Genomic DNA, 26352 nt, shown 5'->3' with positions numbered 1-26352 from the left:
TTTTTTTGGTTTTTCGAGACAGGGTTTCTCTGTGGCTTTGGAGCCTGTCCTGGAACTAGCTCTGTAGACCAGGCTGGTCTTGAACTCACAGAGATCCGCTTGCCTCTGCCTTCCAAGTTCTGGGATTAAAGGCGTGCGGCACCACCGCCCGTTGGCACCACTGCCAGTTGTTGGTTTGTTTTGAGACAAGGTTTCTCTTATGTATCTCTGGCTAGCCAGGTCATCACCACATATCCAAGGCTGGCCTTGAACTCAGAGAGATCTCACTGCCTCTGCCTCTTTGAGTGCTGGGTCAAAGACATTGTGCCACTACACCTGACTTGTTTTGGACAAAAGGTCTTACTTTACCCAGACTGTCTTCTAGTCTCTCTCTTCTCTACCTGCCTTTACTCACTAAACTCTGGAATTACAGGTTTGTGTCACTACTCTTATCTTAGAATAATATCTTATTTTCACTTGTGTTGTCTGTATATGTTCAGGATGAAGTACATATAAGCTTTATTATTCCAGTATGAATGTTTTAGAATTTTAGTCTAAATTTGCCATTTTCATTTTTATTAATTTTTTACGTAGGGCCTGGCTGGCTTGGAATGCAGAGATCCACAGAGATCCATCTGCCTCTCTGCCTCTGGAGTACTGGGATTAAAAGTGTGCATTAGCGCACACCTGGCCTAATTTACCTTTTTTTTTTTTTTTGAGCACTTAGAATTTTAAAAAGAAGACAATAGGACAATGCAGTTCTGGAATTAATGTGTTACTTACTTTTTCAGGCATGTGGGCACACTCTTTGACAGTACAGGATTATCAGGATCTCATAGACCGAGGATGGAGAAGGTAAAGCTCTTTAGCACAGATTCTTTTTGCTATTGTTCAGTTGCGTCTTATAACTGCACAATGAGATCACCTTCAGAATACCTGAGGTTGTAAGAAAGTTTAAGAAAATGTTTATTATATTTTTTTTTTGTGTACTTTGTTCTCAGAAATTTATTTGGAAAAGGTAAAATTGATGCATAAAGCCAAATACATTATAACCAACCTTGTGTGCTTATTAGTAACCTTTGACAGTTACTGGAATTGTTCTAGTCTTTCACTAATTCTCCATGCTGTCTGTCCTCTGCAAAATATTTGACAGCAAATTACATGCTAATTATTGTAGAAAGCATATTGGTAAAGCTAAGGTAAGGAGAAATGGTTTTCCTTTTAACTTATCTACCATACCTTTATCATTTTACAAAATTAATACTAATTTTTCTGCTGAGTGTGGTATGTCATGCCTGTAATTCCAGCACTGGGAAGCAGAGGTAGGTGGATATCTGTAAGTTTGCGACTAGCCTGGTCTACGTAGTGAGCTCTAGGCCAGCCAGGGCTACATGGTGAGACCCTGTTTCAAAGAAACAAAACCAAAACCAAAAATTAATATAATTTTTTGATGGTACTTGGCACTCATTTAAAAAATTGTTTTCAACAGATCTTATTACTTTTTGTGTATATATGTGTGTGTGTGTGTGTGTGAGAGAGAGAGAGAGAGACAGAGAGACAGAGAGACAGAGAGAATATGCATGAGCTCGTGAACTTGTGCGTGGTTGGCAGCAAGAGCCTTTACCTGATGACCTGTTTTGCTGGCTTCTTCCTGAGTTTTGGTTGTTTTCTAGATTCACTTCTGTTTCTGTGTGTTGTATGGGTGTATCTGTGTAGAGGCTGGATGAGACGTTCCCCTTGATTGCTCATCACCTTATATACTGTAGCAGGGTCTCTCTTTAACTCCAGAGTTAGTGCCATTTTGACTAGTTGGGCTAGCCAGCCTTGTTCCAGGGATTCCCTGTCTGCTTCCTGCAAGCCAGTATTATAGATAGCTGCCTGGTTTGGGGGATCTGTACTCCAACCTTATGCTCACACAGCTAGGGCTTTTATTACTAAGCCATCTTTCCTAGATTGCCTTTTAAAAAAATTCATTTTTTTTAAAACATTTACTTGTGTTTGGGTATTGGCTTCTGTGTGCTGCAATGTCTATGGAGGTCAGAGGACAACCTGTGGGAGGTTGATCTTTCCTTCTATGTGGGCTCTGGGGAGCAGAGCAGGTCTTCAGTCTAGGCAGCAAATGCCTTCGTCCATAAAGCTATCTCGCTGACCCAAGATTGATACACACATGCACACAGATACACATTCACACACATATACACACACACAGTTGATTAATTGATTCTGTAATTGTTCATACATTGTGTTTTCTTGGTAGTTTTTGTTTTGTTTTGTTTTTTGAGATAGTCTTTACTATGTACCCCTGACTGGTCTGGAACTCTTTATGTAGATCTGGGTCTGCTTCTTGAGTACTGGTGTTAAAGGTGACTGGATAACTATTTCTAAGTAACTTTTAGGAAAGTTTCTTATGTAAATGTAAGCAACATGAAGCATTAAGTACTAAATGCCAGTATTTTCTAAAGCGGAAATTGAGCATGCCAATTAAAATGTTAACACCTATTAAATTTAATGAGTCTCAAAATGTAGATGCAAGTCAGATGTAGGGTTTTAGATGATGTCATAAGGATCCCCGTTAAGGTAAGAAGGAGCCATTCAGGGGTTTTATATGAGAGCAATGTGAGGAAATTGTTTTAGAAAGGTTCATTTATAAGTCAGGGAGGTATTTGAGAGGGCACTCCTGGAGGCAGGAAGGAGAGGACAAATGTAAGATATATTTAACAAGTAGAAATCTTTCTGGTAGGTTGTGGAGGTGAGTTTGAGACATGATGTCCTCAGTATACAATAAGTTAATATTAGTCTAAACGGACTCTCAGGTTCCTGACCTGAGAAATGAATCTGTGGTTCTACCAACAGGTCTACAGTGCCTATAAATGAGGCTTGTTAAGTGGTACTTTAAGCTCGTATGTGTGTGACCATGAGGAAAGTCTGTCTGGGCATTTTTTTTAATGTTAAAAAGAATTTTATTGTTTTTAAAATTATGTGTATGCATATGTGCCTGTATGGTGCCATGTACATGAGTATTGGGGCCTCTGGAGCTGAAGGAATGGGGTTTTGAGTGCTGGGAACTGAACTCAGGTCCCCAGAAAAAGCAGTGCATGCCCATAGCCACTGAGCCAATGCTCCAGCCTCGTCATACACAGGTTTATTACTGTCTCTCGTGCTGCTATAGTAGCAGATGGAGACACTGAAGGAGTGGAAGGTACTGATGAGAATGTGGTACATCTGTTGAGGTTTAGGAAAGGAAAAGTTAGTTTTTTTATGCTATTGATTAGATTTTACCCTTAGAGTTTTTCTAATCTATTTTGGTACATGTGAAAGTATATAAGAAACTAACAAACTGTTTTTATAATTTTAGAAGTGGGAAATATCTGTATAAACCTGTCATGAATAAAACATGCTGTCCTCAGTACACAATAAGGTAAGGATCTACAGTACAAAGATTGTGTGTATTTAAAGTAGAATCTTAGGATTTTAAAATATTGTTTCTACTTTAGACAGACATTATAAGGAAAGTAAATAAATTGTCTTTTCTATGTACTGATTTGAAATCCACATATTGATAAGTGGATTCTTATATTGTTTAGTTAGTCCTGGTATAAAAATGATATGAAAGATACTTTGTTAGCTAGTGGAAATTACTTTTTTTTTTTTCAAGACAGGATTTCTCTGTGTAGCCCTGGCTGTCCTGGAAATGGACTAGGCTGGCCTCAGGATTTGCATGCCTCTGCCTCCCAAGTGCTGGGTTTAAAGATGCGCACCACCACTGTCTGGCAGAGTCTAGGTCTTCTCCCCACCCAAGACAGGGTCCTCTGTAACTTTAAAACCTGTTCCAGAACTCACTCATAGACTAGGCTGGCCTCAAACTTGTAGAGATCCTCCTGTCTCTGCCTCCCCAGTGTGTGCCGCCACTGGCCACTGGCTGGCTAGCTTTTTTGTTTGTTTTGTTTTGTTTTTTAATGAAAAAAGTAAACTAATTTTTTTCTTTGAAAGTGGATGTCAGTTGCACATAGCTTCTTGGTTAGGGGTGGGAGTTCATGTCCACTTTTCCTTCTGGGTGCTGGGACCCTGTTTTAGTAAGGGTTTCTATTGCTACAATGAAACACCATGACCAAAAGCAAGCTGGGGAGAACAGGGTTTATTTGGTTTATACTTACAGATCATAGTCTGTCAATGGAGGAAGTCAGGACAGGAAATGAAGCAGTGATGGGACCCAGAGGCAGGAGCTGATGCTGAGGTCATGGAGGGGTGCTGCTTACTGGCTTGCTCCTCATGGCTTGCCCAGCGCCCAGGGATGGTGCCACCTACAATAGGCTGACTCCTCCTCCATCAATCACTAATCAAGGCAATGCCCTACAGCTGGATCTAATGGAAGCATTTTCTCAATTGAGGCTCTCTCCGTTCAGACAACTCTAGCTTGTGTCAAGTTTACATAAGACTGCCCAGCACAAGTGACGCCTTGACAACATGACACACAAACACATTACTGTTAGCCACAACCTTTCTTTCTTATTCATCCCAAGATTATACATTAAAATCCAAATTCTCTGTAAATACCTGAGGTCTGTCTCTCTCTCTCTCTCTCTCTCTCTCTCTCTCTCTCTCTCTCTCTCTCTCTCTCTCTCTCTCTCTCTCTCTCTCTCTCTCTCTCTTTTTTTTTTTTTTTTTTTAAGAAAAAAATGTTTAGTCTCTCAACTGTGGGCTCTTATAAAATAAAAAAAAAAGTCTATTCTTGAAGAGGGAAAAACCAGTGCACAGTCACTATCTGAACCAGCCTCCAAGAGTGTAAATGACTCAGTGAGCAGTATCTGTGATTCGCTCACAGCCTTGTGGGCTCCTCTAAAGGGCTTGGGTCACTTTCCAGGCTCTGCTCTCTATAGTACACACGACCTGTCTTCTAGGCTCCGGCTGGCTCTACTCCACTGCTGCTGCTGTTCTTGGTGGTCTTCATGGTACTGGCTTCTCCAAAATGCTGGCGTCTTCTGCTGCAACTAGCCTGCACTTTCTCTAATAGCTTCTGCTAAGCTCTCTTCATGGTGCCAGGCCTCAGCTTTTCTGCATGACCCCTCAGTCCTGGGTCTTCAGCTGCCTCTGAGGCTGTTCCTTCACCCCTTCTGGCCTTTCACAGTGCCAAGCCTCAGCTGTTCTTCATGACCTCTTTGTGCCTTCAACACCAGTACCACTTGGATGATTTTACACTACCAAGTTTGGCTCAGTGTGAGGTACAACCTTGGCTGCCTCTGTAACACAGCTTGTGCATTGACTCTCACGAAACACTTCAGATTTCACCTCCAGACAGTCATCTCTAATATCTCGGCACTGCTGAGCAGCACTGGCTGACCAGCAGAGCAGAGGTTTTACTTTAGCCGTTCTGGTGTCTTGTTAATCACAGCTGATTCTTCAGTCTCAGTGAACCAGAACCACAGAATTTTTTCTCTTCCCCCCTCCTCTTTCTTTGAGACAGGGTTTCTTTGTATAGTCCTGGTTCTGGAGCTTGCTTTGTAGACCAGGCTGGCCTCAAACTCACAGAGATCTGCCTGTCTCTGCCTTCTGAGTGCTGGGATTATAGGCGTGCGATAACTCTGACTGGCAAGAACCACAGAATCTTAATTCAGAATAACAAATGGCTTCCCTCTGGAACATCACAAGTCAGGCTTCCATCTTCTGCATTGCCCTCAACATTGTTACCTTTCAGGCTCCTACAGAGCAGCTCACCAAGCATTGAACACTCAGTGACTTTCCTTGACCACAGTTCCAAAATTACATGGTCAGGCCTGTCACAGAAATACCCCACAGACTTTGTGTGGCCTGAACCTGTACAGGCCTGGCGGGTGCTGCCACAGTCTGTGAATTCATATGTGTATTAGTTCTGTTATATTTAGAAGACACTGTTTCCTTGGAATCATACATCCCCTTTGACTCTTAGATTCTTTCTGCCTCCTTTTTGGCATAGTTCCTGAGCCCTCAGGGGAGGGGTTTAATAAAGACTTCCTATTTAGGACTAAGTGTCCCCAAATCCCTCAGCCTCTGCACATTGTCCAGTTGTGGGTTTTATAGAGTGGCCTTCAGGTCACAGTGACTGGAAGTGAGATGCAGAGTTGGTGAGAAAAGCACACAGACTGCTTTCCTGAGGGAGGAACGCTTCTTGTTTCTTTGTTTTTTCACGCACTGTTCTTATGTTCCCCACATCAAGTCCATTTCAAAGAGGAGGATTTTTTCCATAACTACAAGTTTCACAGTTACTAATAATCACAGCCAAAACATTTTTCTGGAACACGCTCACCCTAATACATTTGTTTGTTTGTTTGTCTTTTTGATACAGGGTTTCTCTGTGTATCTCTGGCTGTCCTGAAACTCACGTTGTAGACTAGGCTGGCCTTGAACTTGAAGAGATTGGCTTGTCTCTGCCTCCCTGAGTGCTGGGATTAAAGGCATGTGCCACCATCACCCGGCTCCCACTATATTTCTTAATCATATCTTTATACATTTTCTGAGAAACTCCTTTTACACTTCTCACAGACCAGGCAGGACCTTTCCGCCATAACCGTTCACATAGGCAGTAGTTTTATAATTGCCAGGAAAACAGGTTACTTGTTTCATTTTTTATATTTTAGAGTTCTGCCCAATTATCTTAACTAACCATCCAATTCTTTGTTTTCTAGTTACATGAAGGCAATTGTTTAAAGCTTTGTTTCAGCTGTTATCTACACTGAAACCTGTGAACACATTTCCCAACTTCAAAAAGAACTTGAGCTAGCCTAATTCTTGAGACTCAGTTGTTTTCCTTAATCATTAACCTAACCCATAGTCTATACAGCTTCTCAAGTGAAACACAGAAGTCCTAGCCCTGTGATACTTCCTTGTTCCTGTTTTCTATCCTCTCCAGTCCCTGCTTTCTACCTTTGCTTATATTAATTTTCCCACTAAACTAATCTCTTATCATAATCCCTTACTATATTTGTTAGAAGTTCTAAAATTGTTTTGTATTCTATTATTGTATAAACTCATTACTTCAGTTAAACAGTACAGCTTAAGATGAAATCATCTTCATAATGATCCACAGGTAAAAATCCTCAGTAGAATGGGGTATTTCCATGAGATAGTCACACAACATTAAAGGCAATGGGAATCCTCCCACACCCATGCACACCATGCCAGATACGAGAGGAAAATGGCAGTGGCACAGCAGTAGTAAGAGACATTCTGAAGCCAAAGCCCTTGGGGCCTTGCCTCTCTGAGATTCACTCACAGAGCCTGGCGGGCTGAACTCCTGAAGCTCAAGTGCCACCTGCTGGTCGCTCTCCTGACATGACCACTGGGAGAGTCTCTGCTCTTTTATCATATATTGCAAGAGGAAGCTTCTCTGATAATGGCTGACTGTGACACTGATTTATGGGGATAGCAGAATGTTGTTAGGACTCAGTTTATTGATATGTTCTTTCAGCAGATTTTCCCTTAGCCCATGACCTATCCAGTCAGATTCAGGACCACATGAGCAGTGTCAGACATTCCGTCTCATGGAGTGGGTCTTCTGTCCAAGCAGAGAGTGGTTGGTTACTCCCACAGTGTTTGTGCCACAGTTTCACCAGCATAGTTTGCAGTCAGGTCACTGTTGTGGGTCACAGGGTTTGTAGTTGGGTTAATGGTTACCTTTCTCCTCTGGTAGCGTGCAGAGTACTTTCCAGAACCATGAACACTAGTCAGTAGATGTGAAGGCTTTAGGTATGCACCAGCTTGACTTCTCTGCGTTCAGTGAGATATGTAAGTGTTATCTTCAGCAAAGAGGCCTTAGCATTGGTTTGTGGAGAGCAGCCAATAGCCTTGGCAATAGCCGGGATGTTTGGGGGCCTCTGTGGAGCATGTCTGGTCAGTGACTCAACTCATGTAACCCACTCCCTGGCCTTGGATGTTTTGCTTGGTGGCAACAGATGACTGGTTGAGACTTTGTCTCTTCCATTATTTTTATTTCTTTTGTCCATCTATCTATCTACTTGTCTGTCTGTCTATCTCTATAAATATACATAACTATATGTAAGTATATTAATATATTTAGGAAACTTCTAGAGTAGGAGTTTTCCATATGACCTCTCCAATGGCCCTTAATGTTAGTTGTTCCCCCACATTCCCTCTCTTAACCTTATTATCCACCCTCTTTCCCACTTAATCCTATTCCAGTATCCCCACTCTCTCTCCATAAGTATATATTCTATTTCTCTTTTCTGGGGGGCTGGGGGAGACTCTCTTCCCTTTGTAGTCTGTTTCTTGATACCTAACCTCTGTAGTTATATGGGTGATAGCATGCCTATCAAAGGCTTAAAAGCTAGCATTCATGTATAAGAGAACACACACACACAACACAGTCGAAAACCAGCTTTGACAAAATTTGAACATTCCAGAGTAGGAACGTGAGCATTAGAATTATTAAGCAAAAGGAACAGAGATAGAAATAAGAAACAGAAACACAGAACAACATCAGGAGGGATGCTGAGTGAATAACTGATTCACCTTGTTTATTTTTCACTTACTTGTATACTTCACTCCAAAGGGGTGGGTGGAACAGACTTCATTAGCATGACATAAGGAATAAACTTAAATTTTCTGACCTTTGGTCCAGGTGGGGTGGATCCACCTCTACACTCAAAATACCAATTAACCACACCCTAGGTCAGAATGTCTTGTTTGTGGCCACACCTGTTGTCAACAACTTTGAGGGAGCAAAAAATAAGCTCAAATTCTGACCTCCAGTCAAGGTGGAACAGGCTTCCAACTGTGGGCCTCACTCACTCACACACTCAGAGGAGAGACAGACTTCAGTGAATCAGCTTAACTTTATTTGGGGAGTCTGGGGATAAGTCCTGATTTGTATTAAGTGGCATGCTCTTATCACAAGATTTAGTACGTGACAGTAGGGTCCTATTGCAGAACTCCTAGCACAAGTCGTCTTAGAGATCTGTGCCAAGGGTCAAGCTAAAGAGGAGTCAGGCACCTGGTTTAGAGATTGCTTTTAGATAAGGTCAGTCCTCCAGGCCCAGGGATGTCCATCCTCTGTGTAAGGGCAGTTAGAGAGCAGGAAGCCTTGCTCAAGAGAGAGGGAGTTCCCATATTCTGGAGCTTAGAGAGAAAGGTGCTAGGGCACGGCAGAATGCAATGTATTCCAAAATTTCTCTCTTTTTTTCTTTTCAGTTTTTCATCTTTTTTTTTTATTGACTCTTTTGAGAAGTTGTCCCCGTCCCCCCTTTTTTTAAACTCTCCTACTTAAAAATTTTTACCATTAGACTTTACTACTGAAAACAGTTCTTTCCCTTGTCTTTTTTGGGAGTGCTGCTGTAGTTGTAAAAATTTTAGAGCTGGGGTGGTGGTGCATGCCTTTAATCCCAGCACTTGGGAGGCAGAGGCAGATGGATCTCTTAAGTGCGATGCCAGTTTTGTCTACAAGAACTAGTTCCAGGACAGACTCCAAAGCTGCAGAGAAACCCTGTCTCGAAAAACAAAACAAAAAAATTTAGAGATTTTTTCCAAAGAAATTTTCAAGCTTTTCTTCTTGTAGAGTCTGTTCTTTTTGCAGTTTGTTTGGCATCCATCTTTGTAGGAGAGACTAAGAGTCTGGTGATTCCAGTTTTCAGTGTCCCAATAAAAATGTTATGCATCCAAAGAATGGGTCTTTTTTTTTTTTTCTGTAGCTTTAGGTAAATTGCTTTGGCTTGGCTATTGTGTTGGAGATTCTGTGAAGTAAATATTTTTAGGTCTGCTCACTGTTTTGAGAGAAAACACGCAATGCTGGTTGTCAGGGGTGAGATGGAGTTGTCAGCATTCAGTATGTAGACTTCTTTAGCTCCCTGATTTAAGTGTTTAATTGGAGGTTTTTCATTCTGCCTGGTGCCACAGCCACTTTAAGAGGCGGTGGCGGGGAAGAGACAGAAATCTTTAATAAATAAAAAAAAAACAAAACAACCACTCAGAGGCTTAATATTAATTACATACTGTTTGGCCTATTACTTAAGCTTTTACAACTTAAATTAACCCATTTCTGTTAGTCTATATTTTACCACAAGGCTTGTGACTTGTTACCTCACATCTTGCTCTTTTGGCAGCTCTTGTGTCTCCCTCAACTCTGCCTTTTTTCTTTTCTTTTCTTTTCTTTTTTTTTACTGCAGCTTTGGAACCTGTCCTGGAACTAGCTTTTGTAGACCAGGCTGGTCTTGAACTCACAGAGATTCGCCTGCCTCTGCCTTCCCCTCCCAAGTGCTGGGATTAAAGGTGTGCCGGCCAACTCTGCCTTCCTTCTTTCTGTATTCAGTTTGGTTTTCCCGCCATAGGCTAAAGCAGCTTCTTTATTAACCAATGATAATAAAACATATTCACAGCATACTGGGGGCATCCCACATCATATGTATATGTGACATGCAGAAGACTGTCTTTTGCTCTTCTCTAAAAGCTGCACTGTATGAGGAATCAACTACATGGGGTTGAAAAGGCGGTCTGACGTGGGACTGTCTTGAAAACAGATTTCGAAGGTGTCCTCCCAATTTTAGATGCAGCTTTGCTTAGACTTTCAGATATAGCCACATGTCAGCAGTAGCTGGATTGTTAGGGATAAGAAAGAGCAGTGATCTCACCCTTCCTATCGCTGTGGCACTTTAATACGGTTCCTCATGTTGTGCTGACCCCAACCATAAAATTGTTTTCCTTGCTACTTCATAAGTGTAATTTTGCTACTGTTGTGAATCATAATGTAAATGTCTGTGTTTTCTGATGGTCTTAGGTGATCCTTGGGAAAGGGCCGTTTGACTCCCAAAGGGGTCGCAACCCACAGGTTGAGAACCACTGATAGAGAGGAAATTGAATACCTTACTGGGTTTTTCATTGTTGAGTTAGGATTCAATTTTGGTTACCTCAGTCAGTTAACTATTTATAAATCTGTTCCCTATCTTCCAATATTTTTGCCTTCTCTTTTTCCTCTGGTTTATGTGTTTTTCTCTTCCTCATCTTCTTTTTCCCTTTTCTTAAAAATCTCTTAACTATAACTGTATTTACAGTGAATTTTAGAGTTTTGGAGTAGGATTAGAGGCTGCTTTAAATCACATCTTACAAAAAAAACCCAGACATGAAATTTGCTACAATGTACTATCCTAAACTGACCTCATAAAAAGCTTTTAAAATATTTGCTTGCTTTTCTAGGTGTCGCCCTTTACAGTTTCAACCATCAAAATCTCACAAGAAAGTTTTGAAAAAAATGCTGAAGTTTCTGGCTAAAGGGGAGATTTCGAAAGGCAGTTGTGAGGGTAAGAAAAGATCTGGTCTGGAAAGTATTTTCTCTAATGTTTCTCTCCAAGGCTCCCATTTCCACATGCCTCACTCAGGTCAGGTGGAAAGGAGACTGGTGTAACGGAATCCTATAAAGCTAATGACACTAGCGACACCAGCGTTTGTCTCACTGGACCCTTCAAATGTAGGAAGTACACACTAAGAGAGTCTGTCTTTGAAAGAAAATTGAGGATCATTGGAAAGATGTGACTTTTTAAACTGAATATTTGTTATTCAGATGCTTTGACAACACATCTGACTTGCTTCTAATGATGTCCTTGTGACAGATGTAGCCTGAATTCTGATTGGTCTTAATAGTAATAAAAATTTAGAGCCAACTATTGGGTGAAAACTGAAGGATCAGAGGAGCAGAGCAGCCAACCACTAGAGAATTCTTACCTCTACCAATGCTCAGTCTGAAGGGCGATCCTGCCTCTTAGAATCCTCAGACTGAATTTTCAGACTGCATCTGTTTCCATAAAACCTCAGAGTGCACTGAGCTCCTGTCTCCTCCTGCCTTATAGTTCTCTCTCTGCTCAGCCATATCATTCCTGTCTCTACTTCTCTAGTGCTAGGATTAAAGATGTGGCATTTCAAGTGCTGGGATCACCTTTGTGTGAGCTGTTTCTCTTTTAGACAGATTCAATCTCCTGTAGCCCAGGGTGGACTTGAATTCCCAGAGGTCTGCCTGCCTCTGTCTCCTGAGTGCTGGGATTAAAGGTGTGTGTGCCCTCACTACCTGGCCTTTATGGCTAACTAGTGGCTTAGGTTTGCACTCTTCAAGCTTTATTTGTTAGAAACCAAACAAAATGTCAGTAGAGAAGCTTCTAATCCTGGGAATCTTAGCTATTCATTCATTCCACAAGTAGGTTTTTTTTTAATTTATTTATTATGTATATAGTGTTCTGGGCACCAGATCTCATTATAGATGGGTATGAGCCATCATGTGGTTGCTGGGAATTGAACTCAGTACCTCTGGAACAGCAGTCAGTTCCCTTAACCTCTGAGCCTTCTCTCCAGCCCCACAAGTAGGTTTTGAATGTGTCATGGTCATGATCTTAATCACTGGAGAGACGATGGTTGGCCTAGCAGGTAAATTCTTTGGCGTCATGCATTGTCCTGATTAGACAACTTAGAGTAGAATTGGCTTAGCTGGGGTCAACAAAGAGGCTAGAAGGCTTGGTTTTAAGAGGTTAAGAGCTGATTAGAGCCTTGGAAATAGTTTTGGTATATCTCTGGTGGAATATTATATGTACATTATTATAAGAAATGTTTTGAAGTTTTTTGGTGTCTAGAAATTACAGTCCATATGTAAATTGATTGCCTATGTTTTCATGTGACCTATACATTTGGCTCTTTGTTTAACTTGTTATGTGCTTCTGACTTGTATCTAAAACTGATTTCATATGAGGTGACATAATCACCAGGCCAAGGAGAAAGGGTTGAAATTTTAGGTCACAATTTTCTTAAAGACAAAATTAAGTAGCCCAGTTGGATATCCAGCATTGGGAGCTTGACCACAGTTGGCACAATTCCTGGAGGTACATTCTTCTGCTAGAGTAGTTTGTCTCAGGTGTAGCTCCCTTGCTTTGGAAGGCACGAGAGTGGATTTGGCAGACACACTGCAGCAACCCAGTTACTTAACAGTTATACTAATCTAAAATGTGTCAAATATTGTAGCTGATGATGGGCTTTCATTTTTTCTCCTTTGTAGATGAACCCATGGATTCTACAATGGAGGATGCTGTTGCTGGTGACTTTGCATTAGTAAACAAGTTGGATATAAAGTGTGATCTTAAAACACTCAGCAGTGACCTCAAAGGAGGCATAGAGAGTGAAGAGAAGAAGAAGGAAAATAGTTTAAAGAAGGAAGGATCTAAGGAATTAATTCATCCACAAGCTATAGAGGAGAAGTTGGGTTCTGGTGAACCATCACATTCAATCAAAGTTCATATTGGTCCTAAGCCAGGTAATGTATATTTTGTATAAGTTGATAGTTATGCCTAGAGACCGATTAGGTTTTCTTGTGTTGTTTTGGGGGAGTTGGGCAGTGATTACATGATCTGGCAGTATATAAGAGTAGTCCTATGAATATATTAGTGTGAAGATGACCTATATGGTCATTCATAAAAACCTGAAAAGAAATACAAAACCCTAAAAATTGGTTTCAGCTTATTCTCTTTTCTTGTTTTTATTCTTTGAGGATTTTTTACACTGCATTTTCGTCATACTCACTCCTCCCCTCCTCTTCCTCAACTCACTCAACTGTGCCTCCCCTCTTTTAAACCCACCCAATCCAATTTGTGCTGCCTATATAATCTTGGATGTGTGCCTTTCACTGGAGGGTGACCAACCCAACAGATGCACATACCTTAAAAGCGACTTTCCCACTCCCAGCAGCTATCAGTTGCCAATAGCTCCTTAGCTTAGGATGAGACTTTGTGTCCACCTCCCTTCCCTATGTGGGAATTCTCGTGTGGCCTGAGCTTGGATTGGTCATGCACATGTTGTCTCATCTGCTGTGCATTCCCCTGTGTAACTGCCCTGCTGTGTCTGGAAAACAGTTTTCTTGTAGTCATCCACAGCCACTGGCTTTTTAATGTTTCCAGCCTCTTCCCAAGGATTTGTAGGCCTTAGGAGAAGAGGGTGTGCTATGGAATTCTCCTTTATGGATCAGCATTCCACTGTCTTTTATTATACCTTGATAGTAGTGGGTTCTTCCTCTACCCAGTTTCAGACATGGTCTGATCGTGTAGTCCTGGTTAGAACCCGCCATGAAGAAGGGGCTGGCCTGGAACTAACATATCCACCATGTCAGCCTCCCAGGTGCTGGACTTAAAGGGGTTAACAATACCCAGATAGTTTTAAAGAGCTATCAGTTAATTACATGTTCTTTTAATTAGAACAAAACTCATTAACCTGAACTTGTGAGCACTATTTGGAGTTACAAATATGTTACAATGAACAAGGACTCTTCTTAATTAAAAGAAACAACATGTCCATCACTCACCAGAATTTGTTCTAGATTAAAAAATGTCCCAGCGAGGCAGAAGATCCTTCACATAGTGATACCTATTGCAGAAGCAGGAAAATGGGCAGATACTTACAATATGAAAATAGATGGAGGAGTGAATGAACAAATGCCTTTACTAACAGAGCTGCGCTGAGAAGTTTGTAGACTGTTCGCCCTTTTTGACTGCCCCAGTCTCTAGGGTAGAGTTTTAATGATCCTGGGAAACTTCAGTGTGAACTCTGGACCGTGTAGTCTATAAGACTTGAAAAAACATTTCTAGGGTCAAGTGTACTGCTCTAATATTTTGGCATTCTTTTTAGGTAAAGGGGCTGATTTGAGTAAGCCTCCGTGCCGAAAAGCAAAAGAAATGCGGAAGGAAAGGAAAAGGTTAAAACTCATGCAGCAAAACTCAGCTGGAGCCTTTGAGGGTTTCCAGGCTCAAGGTCAGCCAGCATCTTTGTTACCAAAGGCTAAATCCAATCAGCCCAAGTCACTTGAAGATTTAATTTTTGAATCTTTACCAGCGAATGCGTCACACAAGTTAGAGGTACTTGGAGGGGTTTGTGGCTGTTGTGTTGTGTTGAATATTTATTTTCTTTGTACTGATAGTTACCTGTTGAGATTTTTATTATTTAGCATTTATGTTACAGTAAATCAACTACTATTTGAAAAAAATTCTTTAAGACCTTTAGAAAATATTTGAGGCAACTATTATTAAAATTGTTTAAAAAATTTCAGTTGTAGCATGTTATTATTAATCAGGGTACTCTGGTCTTTTTTGTTACTTGGTTGCAGTTAAGTAGTTTAAAAATACAAAAACATTTTAAAATTAATTTTATTTTAGAAGTTAAAATGGTAAAAGTTTCAATCATAATAAATAAATTTTATTATAATATTCCATCCTAGGTCTTGATCAAGGTAGCACCAGTGTCAGCTCTGTAAACCTGAACCTACTGACACTACTGTCTTAGTTAGGGTTTCCATTGCTGCGGCAAAACACCATGACCTAAGAGCAAGCTGGGGGGAAACGGTTTGTGTGGCTTACCCTGTTCATAATCTCTGTTCATAATCAAAGGAAGTCAAGATAAGAGCTCAAACAGGGCAGGAACCTGGAGGCAGGAGCTGACACGGAGGTAATGGAGGGGTGCGGCTACTGGCTTGCTCCCCATGGCTTACTCAGCCTGCTTTCTTATAGAACTCCAGGGAAGGCACAACCTGCAATGGGCTGTATGCTCCCTTATCAATCACTAATTTAGAAAATGCCCTACAGCCAGATCTTTAGAAGCATTTTTCTCAATTGGGGTTCCCTCCTTTCAGATAACTTGTGTCAAGTTGACATAAAACTAGCCAGCACAACTACCAGATCCTAGATCTGGTACACAGAGAAACCCTGTCTCAAAAAACCAAACCAAACCAAACAAACAAAAATCCTAGCTAATTTATGTAAAAATTTTTATGCTATACTCCCATTTTTCCCAGATTGTTTCATATTTCAACAACAAATTGGAACTTTTAATATTAATTATATATAATAGAATTATTTTCTAAGACATTAACGATATTAAAATATTATTAATATTTTAATTTAAAATATCCTTATACTTGATTGAATTTTTAGCTTAATGTTATCTAAGGATATTAATGCTAATCTTGATGGGCTGGAGAGATGGCTCAGTGGGGAAGAGTGAAGACCTGCGTTCGAATGTCTAGCACCCTTGTAAAAAGCATGGCTGTGTATGCCTATAACCCCAGTTTTGTGTGGTTTAGGCAGGCAGAACCCCAGAGCTTGTTGGCTAGCCAACCTACCTAGCCAAAGTGGTGAGCTTCTGGTTTAGTGAGAGGCATTAAGATGTACAGCAATGGAGCTGCATTTGGCCTGCCAAATATAGGCATGCACTGCACACGCACAGACACACAGAAATTTTAAACCGTTCACTGTAGATGTATTTCAGACAAATTTTAACAGCTTTGATTATTACAACTGCTTGCTACTTTGATATAGGTTTTGAATTTCCTCCTCCCTGAATTGATTGTACTACTTAAAATACTTTAAGAAGAGGTTTTAATCATTTGATCATAAGTAGTTTATTCATGGAGCCAACCACACCTCAAAAATAGTTCTGCAGGTATCAGTATTTACATTTTTAACATGGTAGTACCCAGGGTATGAGGAGTTTGTTATTTGCTGGGTATCACTCTTCCCTTTGCCAACATGAAGTGCCCAGTTATGCCCTTATTGTAGTACATTTAATTTCCTTTTGTTACTGTTTTATTAGTAACAAATTTTCCCAAATTTTGGTTAGTAATTAATAAGATAAATGTCAGCTAGTCTTGTGCAGTTACCATTTTTAACTTATTTAAGGCCCAGAAAGTTGTTTTTGACATCATTACAGTGTAAAGGAAACCTAAGAGAGTCTACGTATACTAACTGTATAGTGAAGTACACACACTTTGTGAAAGTTGCCTCTCATAGTTATAGGGTTAGTTGTAGGTTTATAGTTTATAATGATGAATAAACTTGCCCAAAGGTCTAGTTACAGTTCTTAGTAGTTCTGACTGATTGACTTTTATTAAGTTGTGGACAACTAAAATTAAAGAGTGCTTGTGTTGTCAGTGCTAGAAGGACCTGTCAGTTCACAGAAGAGATAGACATATGTAATTAGTCAGAGATGAGACTTAAATATACAGGATATCCTCTGTTGCTTTCTTTAAGTAGACTGGATATTGTAGCAATAACTTTTTCTTCATTTACTAACAGTTGATTTTTAATGTTAAAATATATGTTTATGCTTTAATATTTGTTGAAACATAGTTTTCTGATTGGGAGTTTCTGTTACTGCATATTTTGCAGAAGTGAATCAATGAATGAATTAATAAACATTGTTTTTTAACCCCTTCTGAAGGTGAGGGTGGTGAGATCTTCTCCACCAAGTCCTCAGTTCACAGCCACATTTCAGGAGTCTTACCAGGTCTATAAGCGTTACCAGATGGTTATTCACAAGGACCCACCTGATAAACCAACTGTGAGCCAGGTCAGCGGGCCAAGTGTGAGGTCTTGGTTTAATTATACTTTATTTCTGTTTATATCCAGTTTGTAGCTCATCTGCACAAAGATAAGACTGAGTGAGTGGACATTCTGTAAATGTGAATTCGCTGTTGTTATGTTAAGTACCAGTTATACATAATTTCAAAGTGGAAAGTCACATGTGAGGTTGCTTTTATTCAAAGCTGCTGTGTATGAACACATTTATCTATAAATAGTGGTGGAGTTTCAAGTTCAAGACGTAGGAGAAGAAGGTGTACTTGGCCTGGTGTGTTATTATGCTTCATCCATGTTAGAAAGTTCTAGAAAGAGTTCATAGCAGCTCAGTTATTCTTTATTAATGGAATACCTTACATAAAAGTGTGTAGGAAAAGGAAGACTGTAGAGACCTTTAGTAGAATCCTTGTCCACTTTTAATTTTATATAACAGATGATTAAAAAAAGTATGGGGGATGAAAAAACCTAAAGCACTTCATTCAGAAGAGGTGGCAGAAGTACTGGCTAAGACCAGTAACAGTAGCGACTAGTTTATGTGACAGCACAGCTGATTGGTAGAGGAAATCCAAAGCAGAAACAAATTGGCTCTTAGGAGTTTAAGGTTTTCCATGAATGTTGGTCGAAAGTTGGCACTCAGGCCTAGTTCCACTTAGCTCCATTCCTGCTATTTCATGGCAAATCCTGGGCTGAACTTTGGAGGTGGTTTGTGGAGATCTTCCTCTAGCCTCATCTTCAGAAGCGTGTCGACAGGTAGCGTTGGTTCAATAGCATTGGCTTCTATTTCCCTTGCTCTGAAGGTGAGGCTAGTACCCGCCTCCTTTGAGGATCCAGAGTTCAAGTCATCCTTCAACCAGTCCCATTCTTTATATATCAAGTACCAAGTGGCCATTCACAAGGAGACACCTGTTGAATGTGGAAAGTCTGAGGTACTGTCTCTTAACCATTTTCCTTGTATTGACATGATTCTAAAGAAAGACAATGTATTTTAGCTGCCAAGTAGAGCTGATAACTCTTAAGTGTCTTTTACTGAGCTTTTGTGGAAAGGATTCAGACCTTGCATTTTAAATCCTTTATAAAAAAAATTGTAAATTTAAGAAGTTTTCTTACCCAGTTTTCTCACTAGAAACCTGAAAACAGAGTTATTAGGGGTTTGTTCTCCAGTCTAAGTCAGCAGGCATTTACTGCTTATCCCTTTGAGATTATTGCAGATAGCATCATCTAGCAAGCACTTGTTGAGAGAGGCTCCATTTCTCAGGCTGTGGGTATTAAGTGAGAGAGAATCTACAGTGTCACAGTGGAACAGTGATGTGTTGGAATAAAGGCACAAACAGGTGCAGAAGTGACATTGAACCAAACTTGGGCAGATGAGTAGGAGTGTATCTGGACTGAGAGAGAGAAGGGTGTTCTTGGCAAGAGTTGGAGCATGATCAACGGTGTGCAGGCTGAACTACCAGTGTGCCTGAGGACCCACTACTTAGCTTAGTATGGTCAGAGCATTGGCTGTGTGTCAGGTGACAGAGAACGAATGAGCTGTGTAGATTTAGTTAGGAGCCAGACTTCTTTTAAAAGTTATTTTGGAAGCACTAAACACCCTAATGCCATTCTCCATTTCAGCGGTTCTCAGCGTGCTGCCATCTTTATTTTTGTCTCCCTTTCATGCCTTTGCTGTTTTGTTTTGCGTTATTTTGTTCCAGATCTCAGCCATTGTGCCATTTTGTCTATCAGTGCTTTACTATGTATATGTCTTGACTTTACTAAAAAGTTTGATAATGAGCTAAGACAGTCAAGGAAGAATTAAAAATATGTATAGAGTAATTTAGCTACTTAGAAAAATCAGCTTGGTAGGCAACAGAAAACAAAGCCCAGAAGGCTTGATAGAGCTGACCTGCATTTTTCATCTCTTTCCATCTCCGTCATTTTGTTCCTCTAATCCATTACTGTTTTCTTTTGTAATGCATGATTATTTTCTTGTATAACATTTAATCCTTTTAAGATTTTCAACTTAGGGCTGGAGAGATGGCTCAGAGGTTAAGAGCATTGCCTGCTCTACCAAAGGTCCTGAGTTCAATTTCCAGCAACCACATGGTGGCTTACAACCATCTGTAATGGGGTCTGGTGCCCTCTTCTGGCCAGCAGGCATACAGAATATTGTATACATAATAAATAAATAAATAAATAAATAAATAAATAAATAAATATTTAAAAAAAAGATTTTCAACTTAAATTTCTGAGTCATAAAAATATCTTGAAAGTGCCTAATCTAGAACTTATTCTGTGGATTTTACTTTACAGGGTCTGTTTCAGATTTATACTATCTTCGTTCCTTGTAGATACAAAAAAGTATTACCTCTGTGTATCTCTAGTTTCTCTTGTCTATTCCCTTTTTGTGCAGTTACGTTACTGTTAAAACACATTTTATGTATATTATAAATCAGTCATATTTTATATAATTTTGTGTCTTGGGGCTGAAGGGATGGCTCAGTGGTTAGGAGTAAGTGGTCTTCCAGAGGACCTGAGTTCAGTTCCTAGCACCCATATAAGGTAGTTCAGATGGAACTGTAGCTTTAGCTACAGAGGATCCAATATTCTCTTCTGACCTCCTTAGACAGGCACATGCAGCAAACTTTCATGCAGATAATTAAAAATAAGAATAATAAACCTTTAAAAATGTTTATGTCTTTGATAAGCTGAGAAAAAGGATAAGAGTAAATAAATATTGGGGCTTGAGAAATGGCTCAGCAATGAAAAGCCCTGGCTTCTTTTCCATAGGACCTAGGTTTGATTCCCAGCACCTGCATGGCAGCTCACAAACATCTTTACCTCTAGTAGAGGAATTTGATGCCCTCTTCTGGTCTCTGTAGGCTCTGCATGCATCTGGTACACAGACATGCATGCAGGCAAAACACCTGTAGACACAAAAACAAATGTTTAAAAAATAGCTATTTATAATTTGTTTTATTAAACTTACTTGCTTCTTCTGGCTTTTGTTTGTTCCTGCTGATTTACGATCACTTAGACTGGTGTCACCTCCTGACTCTAGTACAGTTTTCCCTGTCCACTTCATTACAGCCTCACTGTCACTGCGTTCATTTTCTATGCGTTACCGCCCCAACAAAACAAGTATGCTCTTGCTGTTTTTACAGTTTTTTTTAAAGATTTATTTATTTATTATGTATACAGTATTCTCAGTACTCTGCCTGCAGGCCAGAAGAGGGCACCAGATCTCATTACAGATGGTTGTGAGCCATCATGTGGTTGCTGGGAATTGAACTCAGGACCTTTGGAAGAGCAGGCGGTGCTCTTAACCACTGAGCCATCTCTCCAGCCCTTTTTTTGGTTTTTCGAGGCAGGGTTTCTCTGTAGCTTTGGTGCCTGTCCCAGAATTAGCTCTTGTAGACCAGGCTGGCCTCGAACTCCCAGAGATCCGCCTGTCTCTGCCTCCCCGAGTGCTGGGATTAAAGGCGTGTGCCACCACTGCCTGGCTTTACAGTTGCTTTTTAAAATCAGTGAAGCAGAGAAAGGCGAGTATGCCCTAGTAGTTGAGAAGCCTCTGTGCCATCTCTTTAGAGGCCCAGCCTTGGAGAATGTGTGTAGCCTCTGCTGTGATGCTGGCTTCAGTAGTATTCTGTCTCTTCCCTCCATCTTCCCAAACGTTTGCTTCTGTTGGCTTCACATGCAGCCTTCTGTGCTCTGCTGGTGGTTTGTTTTCAGCAGCACTCGGGTGTTTGTTTCTCTGTAGTCAGATGTAATTAAGTCTCGATTTCGTGGAGGTGGTTTCTGCTGTACATGTGACCCTTCGTCTGCTGCGCCCCATCCTTGTCGTCCCCTGTCTGTGGGGCGTCTGCTCAGACAGGGACTTGGGCACGCTGCTTTGTTCTTCCCAGTTGTGAAGTGTGTTTTATATGAGGGGGTGGGGAGTAATTTTGATACGGACTTCAAGAGAAATTCCCCCTGTATGATTTTCAGTTTTCTCCATGAACAAATAGTGTTTCTATGCTTCATGAGACTAAAAGAAAAGCCAAAGGTGGTGTTTTTTTGAAAAGCTTCTCTTGCTCTGACTTGGTTTTTGAGACTATAGTAGCACATTGTAGTGTGTAGTTTTGTCAGTGTACAAAATTCATTTTGGCTATGTCATTAATCATAAAATAATCCTTTACATTCCTTAAGGTTTCTTTTCTTTGAGAAATTTGAAAAAAGGGATATGTATAGACGCCTTAGACATTCTTGATAGCAAATCAGTATTTTTTTTCAGTAACATTTTGAGGAAAGTATCATGTAGTTACACATAAAAAGAGTATATAGGATTTACAGAGTATTCCAGTATGTATTTCCAGTATGATTTTCATTCAGGCAGGTGTCAGATTTTTCAGAAAATATTTATAAATCAATAGGTGATTTGTGAGTTACTTCATGTATAATACAGTGTAAAGGCAACATTTAAGAGTATTTGCTTTCTAAAAGATAATAGTTTTATGTAAATATAAATGTGATATTTTGCTGAAAATTTGATGTTGAATTCTAGAAAAATGCTATTGTTTAATAAAAATTATTACATGCCAGTTTCTTAAAATAATTGCAAGGACCCTTCTAGCTCTGAATTGTCTAACAAGCTATAGTTGTATCCCTGACAGCCTCAGATTTTGTGCTTGCTGATTGTTTTCAGATTTTTTTAGCATTATCTGACAAAAAAGCTGAAAGAATGGTGGCCTCATACCTGTGTGTGCGTGCTCTTAGTTGAACCATGTTAGTTTTTTCCTTGCTTTATCTTTTCAGGGTGAAGCATTCTAACTTACACATCTGACATTTCACTCCTAAATTCTTCAGCATGCATTTTCAAAAAGGGAGATATGTTTCTTTCTTTTCTTTTTTTAAAATTTTATTTATTATATATATAGTGCTCTACCTGCATGACAGAAGAGGGCACCAGATTTCATTACTGATAATTGTGAGCCAAATTGTGAGCCACCATGTGGGTGCTGGGAATTGAACTCAGGATCTCTGGAAGAGCAGCCAGTTGCTCTTAACCTCTGAGCCATCTTGCTAGCCCGGGAGATATGTTTCTTTGTAACACAATATTACTATAAACCTAAGAAAATTTACTTTCATTTTTAGGAGTGTAGGTGTATGCCTGTAATTTCAGTATTTGTAAGGCAGAGGCAGGAGGATTGTCTTGAGTTTGAGGTTAGTCTGGTCTAGAGCTCTTAACTGAGCCTCTTCATCCTCCTCCGTACTGCAATCTAGGAGACCAGTTCCCAGGTCTGCACTGGGTAGCATAAAGAATGTCTCAGAGCATGTGGGTTAGGAAAGTTTCTTCTTCTGAGGACTAGACTATATCTGAGGGTAAATAAACACATTGTTTCTTTTTTTATAATTATTTATTTATTATGTATACAATAATCTGTCTGTGTGTATTCCTGCAGGCCAGAAGAGGGCACCTGACCCCTCTACAGATGGTTGTGAGCCACCATGTGGTTGCTGGGAATTGAACTCAGGACCTTTGGAAGAGCAGGCATTGCTCTTAACCTCTGAGCCATCTCTCCAGCCCAAACACATTGTTTCTGATGGTAACTTAAGAAAAAGAACAAGCACGCGCTTTCCTAATGGCAACCTTTTATTTTACTTTATCTTGAATAGTCTTTCTTTCTTGATAATCTCTCTACACAGTTACATTTCTTTACGTACAGTTACATATCTCTCTATGAACATATCTCTCTCCTGCATAGCCATAACCTGCTTACATACAGTCGCATCTCTGTCCCCAGCTACATCTACCTTTCAGGATACACACAAGTCCTTCTCTCACATTTCTCCCTCTTCTCCTCTTAAAGCAAAGCCTCTGAACAAATATGAATCACATTTTCAGGGTCACATAGCTCTTCTTGAGTAAGCAGTAAGAAATAGAGCCAAACTGATCACATAGTTTCTCTCAGGCTGGGGGATGTCACACTGATCAGCCAGTGAGTAACGCTTGACCTTCCACGTAGCTTTAAGTGGTCAGAGTTCCCAGACAGAAAGAGACATTGAAATTTAGGACTTAAACAAAAAAAAAAAACAGTTAGTTGGCTGAACCTTGACGTTGGGAGTATGTGCAGAATGTCTGTTGCTGAGAAAGTTATGTCTACTCAAGTTGCTTCATGCCTGACCTTGAGGCAGCAATAAACACCTGGGAAATTGTTTTTGTGTATCCATCTCCAGCGGCAACCAGTTTGCTTCGAATTTATTCTGAAGTCTAAAATTAGCTGTCTCTGTGACTGAGAATACTATTACTTTATTGTGTCAATCCGAGTAATGAAAAATATCCTAGTATTTCTATTCATCAGAATTATAGAGTGTAATTAGAAGTCATCTTCCTGACCATCCACAGCTGAATGTGTGCCCAGTGGATGGAATTTATACATGAGATAAACAAGCGGGCAGTGGGGACAATACCATAGCTGTGGCTCATGAGAAAAATTATAGACAGAGACAAAATTATACATAGGCAATGGTCTCAGAAGTCTTGCTTCACAAGACTGTCCTCATCAGCTAATTGCTTGTCTGCTGGGTCTACCTTGTCTATATCAAATGTCATCTGCTGTATATTCTCGGTGGCCTCTGGTAAAGCTATTGGTACCAGCAGCTCTCAGCACCTCCATTATGTTGCTTTTTAAAAATTGTGGGTTTGATGACTTTGACATTAAAAAAAAAAACGGTCTGAGTATTAGCTGCTCTTGCAAAGGATCTGGGTTCGATTCCCAGCACCCACACAGTGGCTCACAACTGTAACTCCAATTCTAGGGGATCTAATGCCCTCTGCTGGCCTCCATAGGCACCAGGCACCCATGTGGTGCATAGACTTAGATGCAGGCAAAAAAAAAAAAAGCTCAAACACATAAAAGTTTAAAAAGTGTCTAAGCCAATTGATCTTTTTGAGAGTTCTGTATTTAGGATTTATTTACGAGTAATTATAGTCTTAATATTAAATGTTCTTATGCGTTAAGCTGTCATTAGTGAATTTATTTAATTATTTAATTTAATTGAGAAAGGACATCATGTATCCCAGGCTGGCTGCAACTTGCAGTGTAGCTAAGGCCAATCTTCAGTTTGTCATTGTCCTGTTGCTGTCTTGTCTCCTGATTATAAGATTATAGGCGTTAACTCCCCCCCCTTCCTCATTTGTGTGGCTTTGGGACTTGAACTCAGAGCTTTGTACATTCTAGGCAAGTCCTCTACCAACTGAGCTGCATCTCCAGCCCCTGTAGGTGTCTTGAAAATATTGAAACATCATGTATATACAGAAAAGTACACATAAGTGCATACACATTGAACTCTTATAAAATTGGTTACTAGGTCTGGGTGTGGTGGCTCACGCCTTTAATCTGAGCACTTAGAGGCAGAGGCAGGCAGATCTCTGTGAGTTTAAGGCCAGCCTGGTCTATATAGTGAGTTCCAGGACATCCATGGCTATATAGAGAGTTTCTTTCTCAAAAACATAAAAAAACTAAACAAAAACCAAAAATATCAGCCAACCAACCAACCAAACAAGAAACTAAAAAGACATGGATTACTTCTGGCTTGTCAGCCGCCCTTCTCCTTCCAGTACAGTACTTGTTTTCAGAGATTTGTTTTGTATTTAAGTTATGTGTGTGAAGGGGAGGGGATATGTACTGTAATTTCAGGTGCCTGCAGAGGACAGAGGTATTGGATCTCCCTGGAGCTGTTGTTATAGGCAGTTGTCAGCTGCTTGAAGTTTGTGCTGGGAACTGAACTCTGTTCCTATCTAAGGGCAGCAACAAGTACTCTTATGGATGCTGATCCATCTCTCCAGCCCTGTGTTGTTTTCTGTCATTGCAAGATGTTTGTTTTTGCATGAACATAAGCATGATTTTTATTTTGTGTGTATAGGTATTTTGCCTACTCATACCTACACAGATGTTTGCAATGCATACAGAGGTCAGAAGAGAGGGTATTGGATCCTCTGGAACTGAAGTTCAAACAGCATGAACCTCCATGTAGATGCTGGGAATTGAACCTGGGTTCTCTGGAAGACCCAGTGCTCCTAACTGCTGAGTCATCTCTCCAACCCTCAGGACAGTTTTCTTCATTTAACTACAGATGCATAATTATAATAATTCATATTGTTTTTTTTCCCTTCAAAAATTTTGAGACAGTGTCTTCAGTATATAATCCTGGTTGTCCTGGAACTAACTTTGAAGTCCAGGCCAGTCTCGAACTCAGAGATTAATCACTTGCTTGAGATTAACAAAGTGTTCCACCAACAACTGGTAATTAAGGCTTTTTTTTTAATGTTAAAAATTTATATGGTTTGATGAGAAACCTGAGCATTGAAATTATATCTCTGAATTTAAATGGTTAATCTGAATAAATGATTTTCACTTCACTTTTTACATCTCTGAAGCCTTCACAGGTGTAGAGCCGGTTTGTGGTGAATTGCTGCTTACCCAGGGCTCTGCTCTGGCATTGTCAGTCTTGGAGTTTCATTTCTTTTGCCACCATTTAAAAACTTGGGTACCTGAAAAGAAGCCCTTGTGTTATGATTCTTGTAAATGTATTTTTGCTGTTGATTCATGAAGCGATCTTGTACAAATGTGAAATTTGTAGTGATGGGGTTATAGGCTGGTATGCTTTTACTAAAAGCTCATTTTAAAAATTAAGTTGTAGACCTCCCTATGACAGCCTGAAATAGAAGGACCCCCACTTCTGGGAATACTTTCCTTTTTTTTTTTTCTTTCTCTTTATTATTATTGTTACAAATTTTCACCTTCTCCCCTCCTCCCATTTCCTTCCCCCTTCCCACATTCCCCTTCCCCCTCCCTCTCCAGTCCAAAGAGCAGTCAGGGTTCCCTGCCCTGTGGGAAGTAAAAGTCCTCCCTCCTTCATCCAGGTCTAGGAAGGTGAGCATCCAAACAGACTAGGTTCCCACAAAGCCAGTACATGCAGTAGAATCAAAACCCAGTGTCCTTGTCCTTGGCTTCTCAGTCAGCCCTCATTGTCAGTCAGCCATGTTCAGAGAGTCCGG

The 26352-nt window shown here is 40.2% G+C and overlaps 1 protein-coding gene across 10 annotated transcripts in view; it reads left to right on the top strand.

Moving 5' to 3' along the window:
• The window catches only part of Ate1 (arginyltransferase 1), a 110326-nt gene that overhangs the window by 4690 nt on the left and 79284 nt on the right, over positions 1–26352 (top strand). For 2 of the 10 annotated variants that reach the window (XM_050165931.1, XM_050165930.1), the window contains exons 2-8: positions 771–834; positions 3335–3397; positions 11155–11258; positions 12995–13249; positions 14614–14840; positions 17197–17325; positions 18131–18259. In XM_050165931.1, coding sequence (XP_050021888.1) covers positions 771–834; positions 3335–3397; positions 11155–11258; positions 12995–13249; positions 14614–14840; positions 17197–17325; positions 18131–18259 — 971 coding nt within the window. The remainder of the gene's footprint in view (positions 1–770; positions 835–3334; positions 3398–11154; positions 11259–12994; positions 13250–14613; positions 14841–17196; positions 17326–18130; positions 18260–26352) is intronic. The other 8 variants (XM_050165924.1, XM_050165922.1, XM_050165923.1 and 5 more) reach the window with 4 other exon arrangements.

Source organism: Alexandromys fortis, unplaced genomic scaffold, assembly GCF_014885135.2.
Source record: "Alexandromys fortis isolate MF-2015 unplaced genomic scaffold, M_Fortis_MF-2015_v1.1 scaffold_146, whole genome shotgun sequence".
Taxonomy (NCBI): Eukaryota; Metazoa; Chordata; class Mammalia; order Rodentia; family Cricetidae; genus Alexandromys; species Alexandromys fortis.
The sequence above is the reverse complement of the archived record's forward strand: the minus strand, read 5'-3'. Positions and strand labels throughout refer to the sequence as shown.